The following is a 13,328-nucleotide window of genomic DNA, read 5'->3' on the forward strand; positions in this document are numbered from 1 at the left end:
ATCTGGGAGATTTTTGTGGTGACACTCACATCTGCTTTGAACACCCACCAGGCCTGCCAAGCGTCCTCTCATGACAGCTGCTTCTGAGTATCTTCCTATCTGGCAGAGGGAACCCAGGGAGGCTGCTGCACCCTGTCTACAGCCTGGTCTCACCTGCAGCAGGAGAGTGGGAAGGAGTTCTGTTTCGGCAGGTATTTCCTGAGACCTTTGCTTGCTTTCCTGCCATGAGGCAGTTTTCCTGTTTCTATGTATCTTTGGATATTTCTAGGGAGATTAGGTAGGTGAGGGGAAAAGATTTGCCTTTGCTCCAGTGTGTGTGTGTGTGTGTGTGTGTGTGAGAGAGAGAGAGAGAGAGAGAGAGAGAGAGAGGAGAGACAGAGACAGAGACAGAGACAGAGAGAGAGAGAGAGACAGAGACAGACAGAGATATGTCTGACAATCCTAAAGTTAGAACATCTGCAGGATATACAGAGAAAAATACCAATAAAATTAGTGATTCAGTGGATCTGAGACTTAGGAGAGAACTGAGTGAGAGATGCCAACACGTGACCAAAGCCCAGTCACAGGAAAGAGCACGACGCCTTGGCCAGCACTTCTACCCCCTGTGGGGCACCACATGCGTATCCCTAGGTCTGACGCCCAGAGACTCTGATGGGGCAGGGCAGTGTGGGCTCCAGGGAGCCATGGTCTCTTTTCAAACATCCATCAAAAGTTTTCTGCACTTGAGTATTAAGGGAGACATCGTGGTGATTTTCCCAGAGTGGTCTTATTTATGTCCCACTGTGCCCTGTCCCTATGTTGATGGCTATGTTTCTAGGGACAAGGGCAAGGCCACCAACTGAAAACAATAGAGATTTTGAAAAGTCATTGTGAAGCAAGGCTAGGAATGCTATAACAGGGACTTAATGGCCTTTTTTTTTTTTTTTTTCCAGAAAAGTACTGACTATTTATTTATTTATTTATTTATTGCGGAACCGGGCATTGAACTCAGGCCCTTGCGCTTGTCAGGGAAGCGCTTATTCCACTGAGCCATCTCCCCGGCCCCCAAGTACTGACTTTTTAAAAAAGATTTATTTATTTGGTACAGGGTCTCACTATGCAGCTCTGACTTATAGTGATCCTCCTTTCTCAGCATTCTCTGTGCTAGAATTACAGATATATGCCACTACAGGTTCCAGTATCCTGCACAGCATCCAGCCAGCACAGCATGTGGTACCAGGGATTGAATCCGGGTCCTTGTGCTTGCCAGGCAGGCACTTAGACCGCTGAGCTATCTCTCCAGCCCAAGCACTGTTGCTTTGTGTGCGTCTGAAATGTCTCCTTGGCCACCAAAAGCTTTGGGCCAGATCCCTGCTCAGTGTAGCACACAGACCTGATGATCATTTGCAGAGTTGGCCTAAAAGCTGGTGATACAAAGTCCTAACGTCGCCCAACCTCTCTGTTCCCACTAAAGGCTGAAGACACCAAAACAAGAGAACTAAGCTACTTTTATGACTCCAAGAGTACTTGGCCTTGAAGGCACATCACTCCCTGGTTGAAACTGAGGCTGCCCACTCTGACCCCAAGTGTGAGCAAGCACTTCACGATGGGAACCCAACTGCCCCCTTGTTATGATTTAGATCACAGATATCCCTCCAAATCCTCCTGTTGAGATGTGGGGCCTGGGTGGAAGGGGTGGTCATACGAGGTGTGGCCTGGAAGGGTGCATTCCTGGATCCCTTTTTTCTCCATTTCTTGGCTGCCATGAGGTTAGTAGCTGTCCTCTGCCAGGCTCCCCCACTGTGCTGTTTCCACTCTTAAACCAGCCAGCCATGGACTGCACCCCCTGGCACATGGACCACAATAAGCCTTTCCTCCTTTACATTAAGGGGTGTTAGATATTTTGTCCCGTGGGTGGGAAAGCCGACTAACGCACTCCTCAAGTGGCAATAAGATTTCCCGGTGCCAGAAACACAGACTTGAGCTGACCAGCAGCCGGAGCACAGATTGACCTGGCTGCTTGACCACAGTATGTACTTCTCCCTGCCTTGCCCTTCCCTTACACAATCCAGAAGCTCTTGTCATTGTCCTGAAAACAGTGTATAAGACATTGGTACTCTGTTCCTTTCCAGTGTGGCCAGACTAAAAAACCCTTTCCTGCTTGCTTAGCACTCACCCTCTATTGGACTAATTGGGAAAAATGGCTGAGCTTGGTCCATCCAGGTCCCTTGAGCTGGGGCTCTGGCCTAGGACTTTGGTATCAACGCTAATGTGAAGCCAGCAGAGAGAACATCAGACACCATTGCACAGGACTTTGGAATGTCCTCCTCCATGCTCACAAACCCGAATGCAGTTGCAGGGGTGATGGGTGTAGGGACACAGAGTGGAGCAAAGCTGAGGATGGTGGCAGGGGCGTGAGGGCTCCCAGAGCCTGCAGCGATCTGACTACAGCCCTATCTTTCAGGTTTGTGCCACCCTGACCTGCTCCCTAGACAGCACCTCTTGATCTCTTGACCAGTCTCCAGTCCCTTACTGCCACCCAACTCCGAGAAGCCACGTCTCAGCTCACTGCAAATCACTCTTTTGGTAGTAGACCCCAGAAAATTCAGACTCATAAATAGAGAGGAAGGCTTAGGGCAGTCTGACTGTCTCTTCTCTTCTCCTCTCGTCTCCTCCTCCTCCTTCTCTTCTTCTTCTTCCTCCTCCTCTTCTTCTTCTTCCTCCTCCTCTTCCTCCTCCTGTCTCTGTTTCTGTCTGTCTGTCTGTGTCTGTCTGTCTGTCTGTCTGTCTGTCTCTCTTTTTCCCCCACTGAGCAAATTACCCTGCATATGGCCCCCTTTGGCAGGCATGGTGATGTCCTCTCCTGATCTTGTTTGATAAAGGACTTGTTCTCAACCCTGGTTGAGGGATTGCCACCACCCACAAAGCTACCCAAGGCCACAGACTCCAATGCAGCACACAGGCCTCTTGGGGCCACTCTGAGGAGACAGTCCAGCTTCAGAGTAACCCTGTGAGCCTGCCTTTGGGCCTGCAGCACAGCTCCCATCACACCCCACCCCTAGGCCCTTCACCCCAGGGCCCTTCCTGCAGTTATACCTCTTCTTCATTTCTACAAGGACCCAGTCTACAAGAGTGGGGCCAAGAAGCCAGAGCTGGTTTTCTGGCTGCAAAATGCCTGCTACTTCTCCCCTTGTCCCACAGTACCTCAGTAGTACCTCAGCAGTACCTCAGAGAAGTGTCATGCCTAGGTGTTACGGTTTGTGTTTAGTCATCCCCCAAAAGCATCATGCAGTCATGGGGCAGACTTCTAGATTTTGTGATTAACTCATGATCCACTGGGATTATGGGTGTGAGTGCTGCTGGGATTATGGGTGCAAGTGCTGCCTGGATTATGGATGTGAGTATTACACCCAGCCTGGAAAAGATAACCTGAATGAATCTAAGGGAGACAGACTTGCTCTCTGTAGCCATTGTTGCCCCTACTCCTGCCCTTTTGCTCTTGCTCTTTGCCACTGCCATGAAAAGTTGCTCTCTGCCATGTGTCATTCTGCCTTGGAGCCAATGGAGTATGGACTGAAACCTCCACTGACTGTGAGCTAAATAAACCTTTCCTTCCTTCATTTTGGGTGTTGAGTATTTGTCCCAGAAGCAATAGAAAAGTAATTGAGACAGAATTTGGTACCAGAGGAGTAGGGTCACTGCTGTGACTAAACCTGACCATGTGGATTACAAGATTTTGGGGATGGCTTATGGGAAGAGAGAGGAAAGGTTTGGAGATGTTGCCTATAAAAGAAACACTGGAACAGCTTTAGCTGTTTTGTATGGGAGATTCTGCTCAGAGCTCAGACCAGAAGGCTGATGGAAATCCTGCCTGTAAAGGCCAGGCTGGAGAGGTTTCTGCTGGGAAGAAGCACCTTGTTGGTTGTTGGACTCCAGATGATTTGTTTTATGGATTGGCGGAAAGTTTGTCTGAATTTTGCTCATGTTCAGAGACTTTGCCTGAGATGGAATTAAGCATGGCAGACTGACTAATTTTTGAAAAGAAATCGCAAAGCAGTCAAATATTGAGGCAGTGGCATGGCTATTGTTGGGGACTTTTAGTCAGATTTATGTTGAGACTCAAAAGCAAAGAATGCAGCAGGATGATTTAAAATGTGACACTGGCAGAAAGGAAGCTCCAATAAAGCTGTGGAATGAAAAGATAGAGCTGAGAGGATCTCCATAGCAAAGAAGGAACCAGAGAATGGAAAGGACAGCCTGAGGGCATCACAGGTAGCAGGTCTCCACCCTTTGCAGCCTCAGAACTGCAGAGGTCACGGACTTTGCCTTGAGGAAAAAGCCACAGAGCCCCATGTTCGAGCATGCTGGCAGCAGCCATACCAGGTTTCAGAATGGCACTGGCATGGAGAATTTATTGCTTGGAATCAGGGTCAGAGTGCTCAGCAATCCAGTGTGGGAGGCACAATATCTCCGGGCCTCCAATACTGTTGCAAGTGAGTCTTTTCCTAAATCCTGTGAATCTGCCACATCATGACTCTGTGCCACATATCCCTTAATGGTCACCTGAGTGCCTCTGACCTACAAAATGCTCTTGGTGCATCAGTGTCATTAGTGATACTGACTTCCTCTTCCCCTACCTCTGCTGAGCTAAGCTCCTAATTCTTCTTACCCCGCCTATTTCCCATAAGTCTCCTGCTATGCCCCGGAGGTGGGACTTCCTGTCATAGCCCGGTTGCCTAGTTACTCGCACCTTTTACCCTCCAACGTCATTTCCCTATGCCTCCACTATATATACCCAGCACCTCCCCTGAATAAACGAGACTTGATCAGAATCCTGTCTTGTCTCCATTTCTCACGTCTCCTGTCCTTTGTCCCCTCCTCAATTCCCCACTCTTCTCCCAGGTGACCTTCGTTGACTGACCCGCTGGTTCGGGACAATCCAGGCACTCAACCTCCACAGCCAAGAAAGAAGGAAGCCTGGCTACTGCTCCAGCTGGCAGCAGACCTTGGTATTATCCACATGGCATTAGTTTTAGGTGCTTGCAGAATGCAGGAGCTCTGAGGTTAAGAAGGCTTTCACCTAGATTTGAGAAGGCCTGGAGAACCAGGCAGTGTGCCCCTGAGAGGGCAGTGTTTAAAGCTGTGAGTGAGAAGCCTACTCAGTGGAAACTCCAGAAGTTTGGAAAAGCTTGGAATGTGGACCATCTAAGGGAACCTGCAAGGAGGGAGCAAAGCCAGCCTAAGAAGCCACGGGAACTGCCACCAAGAGTGCCATAGGAGTGGTCACATGGAGCTCACAATTTGCCACAGGTTGCTTCGCATGTTCCACAAGGATCTACAAGACAATGTTTTCTTTTTTTTCTTTTATTTCTTTTATTTTTTTTGACAATGTTTTCTCTTCTGGATTTTCGATTTGCTTTGCTCCCAGTGCTTGGTATTCTGATGTGTGTACCTTTTGGAATGTTAATGTTTGTCTTATGCCATTGAATGTTGAGCGTGTTTAACTTTTGATTTGTACAGGGGCTCACAGGTAAGAGTCTGCCTTAGATCTTGGAGGAGACTTGGGACTTGGACTTTTCAGCAATACTGAAACTGTTAGAATTTTGACAACTCTTTAGAGATGGACTAAAATGCCTGTTTCACAAAGGGGTGTGCATGAGACTCTGGGGGTCTGGGGTGGAATGTTATGGTTTGTATGTAGTTGTCCTCCTAATGCCTCATGCAGTCATGAGGCAGACTTCTAGAGGTGTAATTAACTCATGATCCATGGGTGTGAGTGCTGCTGGGATTATGGGTGTGTTACACCCAGCCTGGGCTGGATAGCCTGAATGCAATTTGAGAGAGACGGACTTACGCTCTGCTGCCATTGTTGCCCCTGCTTCTGCTTCTGCTCTCTTGCTCTCTGCCACCACCATGAAAGGATGCCCTCTGCCATGTGCCATGATTCCTTGGAGCCAGCTGAGTGTGGACTGAAATCTCCACTGACTGCGAGCTATATAAACCTTTCCTTCCTTCATTTTTTTTATTAATTATTTATTTGTATGTGTGTGTGTGTGTGTGTGTGTGTGTGTGTGTGGGTGGGTGTGTGTGGCCAGCTCAGCCCACCAGGGGGCGGGGCTGGCTGGCATGTGGTGCTGGGGGATTGAACCAGGTCCCTGTGCTTTGCTAAGCTTGTTCTAAGTAGGTGCTTCAGACCACTGAGCCATCTCACCAGCCCCCTTCCTTCATTTTGGATGTTGGGTATTTGTCCCAACAAGAGAAGAGTAACCGAGACACCAAGTCACTGGTCATCTGAGTTTTGAGTATACAGGGCTCAAGGGAATGCTGATCTAGGGCTAATATATAAAATGACACTTTGTATCCAGTAGCTTGAGCTTTATTTTTCCTCCAGTCTTCCTTCTGAGCAGAGGTTGGGCTCAGGAACCCTCAAATTTTGTTTGTTTAAGGCAAGGTCTTGCTAGGTAGTTCACCAGGCGTGGACTCACTGTTCAGCCCAAGTTGGCTTTGAACTTAAGTGATCTTCCTGCCTCAGCCTGCTGAGTGCTACCCACCATGCTGGCCCAGCAATCCTAATTTTTTTTTTGGTGGAACCAGGAATTGAACTCAGGCCCTTGCACTTGCCAGGCAAGCGCTTATTCTACTGAGCCGTCTCCCCAGCCCCCTAATTTTGATTTTATTTTATTTATATTTTGTGGTACTGGGGATCAAACTCTGGACGTTGCACATGCCAGTCAGGTGCTTATGCTGCTGAGCTGTCTCCCCAGCCCAAAAATCCTAATTTTGGAACTTAGCCCTAAACAGGCCGCAGTCAAGGTCAGGCTGAAATGTGCAGGCTCGCCGTTGATGAGCCGCTTCATGACAGTCAAAGTAGCAACACAGAGGCAAAGGCATGGCTGAGGTCAAAGAAAACCAATTTCAGGGCTTTTATTTCAAGTTCATTTTCCCCAGATGTTTTCTCAAAACAGAAGAATATGGCAGAAGAAAAATCAGGCCATTTATCAAAAAACCAATTTTTTGTTGGTTTGTCCATGTGATTAAGTATTACAGATAAACGAACAAAAATGAAACAATCAATATGTAGGTCCTATGAATTTTGCAAATTTCTCCACATTTTCATTTTTCTTTTAAGCCCAGGTAATCAGGATACAAAGAGACTAAATATATGATTTGGTATATGTGTCTTAGGCATGCTTTGAGAATTTGTGATACTTGGCTTCCAATTACCCATCTATGTAGATTTCATCTATACTAACCACTTAATTAGAAAAACAGATATAAAGTTATATGTGAGGGAAATTTCAGAACATTCAGCGTGGAGCTGACTTCCTATGTGGATGTCAGAAATGGCCTATGGGATTGCTGACTGGCCTTGAGCCCTGTGCTAAGCATCAAAAGCAACAAGTAGCAAACAAACTGCTTTGTTTGGAAAAGGCAGCGATCTCGAGGCCACTGACATCAACAGATTCTAGCTTGGACATCAGGCATCAAAACAAGTGAAAATATACCGGGATACAATTTTTGCATCCAAATGCATCTTGCACCAAATTTGAGGCGTTTCAAAGCATTTGAGTACCCAAGCATGACTGTAATTAGAATACATTCCCTTCTGACCCAGCTAATAAACCTCCCGTCTGTGGCAAATTAAGCTGCGTGCAATCAGCGATCACTCTGATCTCTTGAAGTATATTATCTATTACCCCTATTTAGCTAGCTGCTTTATACATGCTGTAGGCTCCAGTGATTCTTAAAGTTCTCACCTATTGATTTTTAAATCTTCTTCATGGTCTCAGGCCTCTAGGAGGTGGCAGGCTGGGTCTCACATCCTACCTGCTTGGTCTTTTCCTCTGATGGCTGCCCAGGGGTGTAGAAGCAGCCTGTCAAGAAGAGTTGCTGAGACCTGCTGAGGGCCACGGCCTGAGCCAGGGCTCCTCTGCAAATACCATTAGAAACAAAAGAGAAAGCCTGCTCACAGTCGCCATGCTGGTTTTCACATGCACATGCCAGCTTGGCTTTGATAAATTTCTTATTTACCAACAGCAATGACAAAAGTGACTTTTTTTTTTTTTTTGTAGTAGCCTTAGCTTAAATGTTCCTTTTAGTTGATAGAGGGGGGAAAAGTTTCTGTTAACTAATAAAAAAACACAACTTATGGAGAATCTGGTAAGCTCAGGTCTCCAGAGGTTTGCATATCCATAGATTGGATTTTATAACATTAAGTACTAGAAGATTTTTTTTTTTCAGAACTGGGGATTGAACTCAGGCCCTTGTGCTTGCCAGGCAAGTGCATATTCTACTGAGCTATCTCCCCAGACCCTAGAAGATTTTTTAAAAATTATTCATCCATCCAGTTAAAAGGTATTCTTCCCAGTCGTGTCTTAGGAGTAAAATGTCAGCACATTTTTGTGATTTCCTCTAACCAGCAAGACAGGAGGGAGGTTCTTGGTGAGGATTTCTAGCCAAGCCATGTAGAGCAAATCTGATATGGACCCTTTTCTCGCCACAGGAAGACTCCTAGTCATATGGAAGACAAATAAAGAGAACAAAGTGAAACATCTCACAGGCATCTATCTTTTTGAACTATTTAACTTTGGTAAAATAATTTCCCCTGATAGTTTAAAACTATAATACTCAGGAACCAGCTGCTGGAATTCTACCACCACACTGAGGAGATCATTCTGCAATATTTAAGGTGGATGGTCCTTGATCCAGGCCAGGCCTGATGACATACTGTCTTCACACATAGGAATCAGCTCATGAGATGAAGAAGTAGCAGGCGGTTCATTCATGTTTACCTGACAATCTTTGATTAAATGAACATTAATATTTACAGGAGCCATCCTCTGTAGGGCCAAAGAGTAAAATGTGAAATGGAAACACCCACCATGGTTTTATCATGGTGGCCTCTTCCCACATGGAGAGGCATCTCAGGAGTCTGCCATGACTCAGGAGTCGGCCAGGGAATGCCTGTGAATCCTGAGGCCCATGTGGGGTTGGTGGCAGGGAACTCAGAGTCTCAGGTCCCTGGAACAGGAGCCCTGGTCCAGGAGGGGAGCAGGGCCCCGGTCCCATGGGTGTGGTATGACTGGCAGGAAGTCTAAGGGAGGCTCTTGGAAGCCCAGAGACCCTAGTGTCAGGGTCTTCATTTGCTGCCTAAAATGCCACATGGTGCAAGCTAAAACAAAACAGAACAAAAAACCCCGAAACTTCCCCACCTAAAGAGCCATGGGCTTTGAGACTGATGAGCCCATTTACCGCAAAGCTCCTCTCTGCCACCTTCAAGGCTACTTACAGGACGATGAGATTGGCGGCTCTCGAGTGCTCCTGTAAGAGCTCGTTCAGTCGAACCTGGCGGTAGCTCTGTGGAGAACACCCAGACAGATCAGTGCTGCTGGACCCCAACCACGAACGCCTGTGACCTCAAGTTGTGCACAAGCCGAAAAGCTCATTTGAAAAGTAGTTGTTAACAAATAGTTATAATGTAATTTAAAAAATATTTTCACATTTCTTGAGAAATGTTAGAAATGTGAAAAATGAAGCCAGATTGGCCTTGTGTCCCAGTGGCCTTCATTAATTTTAGGGGAAAAGCAAACAGCGCGGATCACAACACCAAGAGGGAACAGCTTTTTGGCGAAAGAAAATGGATGGATGGACGCCTGATACTAACTTGATATTCCAGGAAGGTGGATCACATCCTCCTCCATTTTTCTTTTCAGGCTTCTGAATATTTTATCAGTATGGAGGACTGATTTCAATTTAAAAAGTTACCAATAAATTGACCTGGAAAACCATTTTCCAGATTGTTGGTGGGAATCTAAACTGTTACATGACTATGGAAATTAGGAAGAAACTTCCTCAAAAAGTGAAAGCTAGAAATTGCATTTGAACCAGCTAAGCATCTTCCTGGGAGAGTTAGTCACCGTATTACAGTGATACATGTGTAGCCTTGCTTAGAGTATCTATCTATCTATCTATCTATCTATCTATCTATCTATCTATCTATCTATCTCTTACTCCCCATAAAGAAAAATGAATTTGAGCCATTTATTGGCGCATGTGGAGATCGTAACGCTGTGTGAAAGAAACAGAAGGTTGAGCATTGCATGGCTCCCCTTACAGGAGAGCCCCGAAGTATAACTTCAAGAGCAAAACAAGAGAGCACAGCACTCAGGAAGGCAGAGGGCTCCGCTGGGAAGCGAGCGGGGACAGAGTGAGGAAGGACAGACTTTCTCATTCATGTCTTTGCTGGGGCTAAGGGGCCATTTATCACACACAGACTCTATGATGCCAGTGCAGTAATTTTTTCCCACTAAATCTGGAAAAGGTTTTACATTTCTTCCTCTAATTTTCCCAAGATGATGGGCAGTTTGTTTAGCTCCCATGGTGGTTTGCTTAGATTGCGTAGGTTAGAAATTCGTGTGGTTCCTTTCCTGCAATATCCAGCCCAACCTAGATATCAGTTCTCTTTCCTCCCATGCGCCTGTCCTCCATCTGCACCATCTTCCTTGTCACCAAGTTCATTCAAAGTTAAAGATGCTTGTCCTGGCGGGTTCCAGGACAGCTCCCCATTTGCGTCTATCTTCCAGGGGAGAGGGATCCAACTTTCCCATCGTTGTTCCAAAAACATCTTAAATTCCCTTAGATACTTCTGTCAGTCTCTCACCTAACTTCATCAGGTTTATTTATTTATTTATTTATTTTCAGAACCAGGGATTGAACTCAGATCCTTGCGTTTGCCAGTCAAGCACTTATCCTACTGAGCTATCTCCCCGGCCCCCATCAGGTTTAAATTTCTGTTGTTATATTAAATTGTGGGTCATCCATGTTTGTCTCATTGCACATGCATGGGCTTGAATTATTTTTAGATTAAAAAAAATAAAGTTTGAACGGAGACTTCACCATGTGAACCAATAACTGGTATTCTTTTTTTTTTTTTAACTTTTAAAAGATAGTTTGCATTCTGGGAAAAAAACCCCACAGCTTTCTAAACTTTCATATCTAGAAATATGACTGAGAAACTCAAGGAAATACAGATTCTGGATCTTGAATAATGCAATTCAGTAATAGATACATTACTTTTTGATCTTTGAATAAACCAGTTTTTTTTTTTTTTTTGCTATGAGATAGCCAAGTAAAAATTAAGGAAGACAAGTCTTACCTTTTCTTTGACTGCGTCCAGCTCTGCATCTGTAATTTTCCATGGAGTCTCTCTTTTTAATTTCTCAGCAGTTGCTAAATCTTTGCAGCTTTCATGGAGCCGGTATGGTTCAATCATCTCTTCAAAGATTTTCCGGCTGAAATTGGAATTGTAAAGGAGACCTCAGCGGGGGAACCAACGCTTTATTTCAGAGATACTCCAGGTATGACTGGCTCTGCTGGCTGTGGAATCAGAGTTGAATGTCATGCAAATCTTTTAAGAATTAGCTTTGCAGGGAACTTACTGTGAGTAAAACCACGGCTATAATATTCCCTCCCTACCGATGGAAAGAACTTAAGGTATTCAAAGCTTTCTTAGCCTGCTAGGTATTAGATCTTTCATTTCAGTGCACAGATAGATAATAATTGCCTTGCAAATACATTTTCTGCATAATGAAGTCAAAGACAAAGTTGTAATGTAGCTAGCTCATAAATGAGCTTCCATTTCTTTCCACTTCTCCTCTGAGACAATGCAGGAGACACACATCACTCATTGTGGGAGGTGGCTCAGGCCTGTTGGGTTGGGTAGGATCGTTGTCAACCGTAGTCCCCATGGCAGCTCCCGCTCATCCCAGCAGGCCAGGGGCCAGGAGAGGGAGGACAGCCAGGGTGCCCGCAAGCTCAGTGCTTCTAGAACACAGTGCTGCCCTTGTCCTGGTGTTTGATGTTGTGACTGAGCTTTTCAAATGAGTATTATTCAGGTGCATGGGAAGAGAAATAACAAAGATCAATAGTGTTTTAATGCCTACCTATCCATTTTAGAGCACTTAAATCATTGAGGACAAAAATGCAAAGTGTCTAAGCATTACAGGATATCTAAAAAGGTGTGGGGAGAGAAATCTCATTCTCGTCTTACATAAGAATTTAAATCAGATTTATTTTAAAAACAATAGCACAAAGTACAGCTCATGATTTATGGGAGGAGTTGTCTTCCCCATTCTGCTGTGAGATGCTCTCAAATATGAAAAATTTTCTTGGGTTTCATAGAATGTAGCTTACTTATAATTTAGGAACTTTGAAAGGAATGATAATTAGAACCCATATGCTGTTAGGTTAAGAAATTAAAATACGAACTGATGAGTTTAATTATCTCATCAGTTGGCCTGATTTAGGATTTGCAGATGAAAGTGCAGAGATTACAAAGGAGGAAAATTGTTCCCTGCCAGGAAGCCTCTGTGGAGAGGCTGAAGAGCTACTTAGTGCAGTGGATTTCTGTTCTATTGACTTATTTAGAACGGTAGAAAGAGACAGGGAAGGAGTAAGGCTGATGCGCCCTATTATCCTTTCTACTGCACGATACTTTTATTTGCTATTACTTCAACGGTGTCCTCTTTCGTGGCTTCAGCAGTGGCGCATAACAGGCAAGGTGCAGGCCCACGACTTGGGCTCGCGTCCCAGCCCCTGCACTGCCGGCCGCAGCCTGGAGAAGCTGCTCCATGGAAGGGGACTGACGACAGCCACCCAGAGCTGCGTGAGCCAGCGTCCTGACCCCATGACGGTGACCTGAAAGGTGCGGGGCTCCTAGAAAAAGCGAGACATCCACTTCAGCCAGCAGGTACGGGGTTGGGGTTGGCAAGGGCAACCCTGTCTGCTTTAGCTCGGTGTGTCCGCCTACCACTCAGCGTGAGAGTCCCTTTGCCCTCGGTCTGTGTCCTGATGTACAAAGGTGGGGAGCGAGCCGTGTCTGTCTCGTTAGCATCCACAGTAGGTTCTCCAGGGGCAGTTTGGCTGGCAACGACCATCCTGCCATCGCCCAACCCCAGCTCAGTCCTGCGCCTTCTCTGTCACAGCGACTGCCCAGGACGGGCTCATCACACAGGCAGGCGTGGCCTCGCCGGAGTGCGGGGTGCGCTGGCGGAAGAGACCGGCTCAGTCCTTGGGCTAGTGCCTCCTTAGAGGAGGGCGCGACCTCAGAGGCTGGGACAGTGACAGGCTTGCTCCCTCGCTGAGCTCTCGGAGTGAGCCTGCAGTCCTGGCTGTGGCTGGCAGGCATCTGGGTCTCAGGAGCTCCGTGAGCTTTGGCCGAGGATTTCCTAATGGAAGGTGGAGTAGGGACGCTGAAAGGGAATTTAGTCCCAGGTCCTAAAATTTACCTTCCAGAGCAAGCTCAGCCCCAAATCAAACTCTGCCTATGCTGTCTACTTTTTCTTTTCTTT

At 46.2% G+C, this 13,328-nt stretch overlaps 1 protein-coding gene across 5 annotated transcripts in view; it reads right to left on the reverse strand.

The window, feature by feature from the left end:
* Positions 1 to 6,873: 6,873 nt before the first annotated feature.
* Positions 6,874 to 13,328, reverse strand: part of Slc12a1 (solute carrier family 12 member 1) — an 82,709-nt gene continuing 76,254 nt past the window's right edge. For 4 of the 5 annotated variants that reach the window (XR_002822740.1, XR_002822741.1, XR_002822739.1 and 1 more), the window contains 4 exons: positions 11,135 to 11,270; positions 9,269 to 9,336; positions 8,302 to 8,490; positions 6,874 to 8,207 (listed from right to left, as the gene is read on the reverse strand). Coding sequence is in view for 1 of the 5 variants with exons in the window: in XM_023724037.1 (XP_023579805.1) it covers positions 8,355 to 8,490; positions 9,269 to 9,336; positions 11,135 to 11,270 (340 nt within the window). In the remaining 4 variants the exon portion in view is untranslated. Of the gene's footprint in view, positions 8,215 to 8,301; positions 8,491 to 9,268; positions 9,337 to 11,134; positions 11,271 to 13,328 lie in introns of all 5 variants that reach the window. The other variant, XM_023724037.1, reaches the window with a different exon arrangement.

This window comes from Octodon degus, unplaced genomic scaffold (assembly GCF_000260255.1).
Source record: "Octodon degus isolate 3935 unplaced genomic scaffold, OctDeg1.0 scaffold00105, whole genome shotgun sequence".
Classification (NCBI taxonomy): domain Eukaryota; kingdom Metazoa; phylum Chordata; class Mammalia; order Rodentia; family Octodontidae; genus Octodon; species Octodon degus.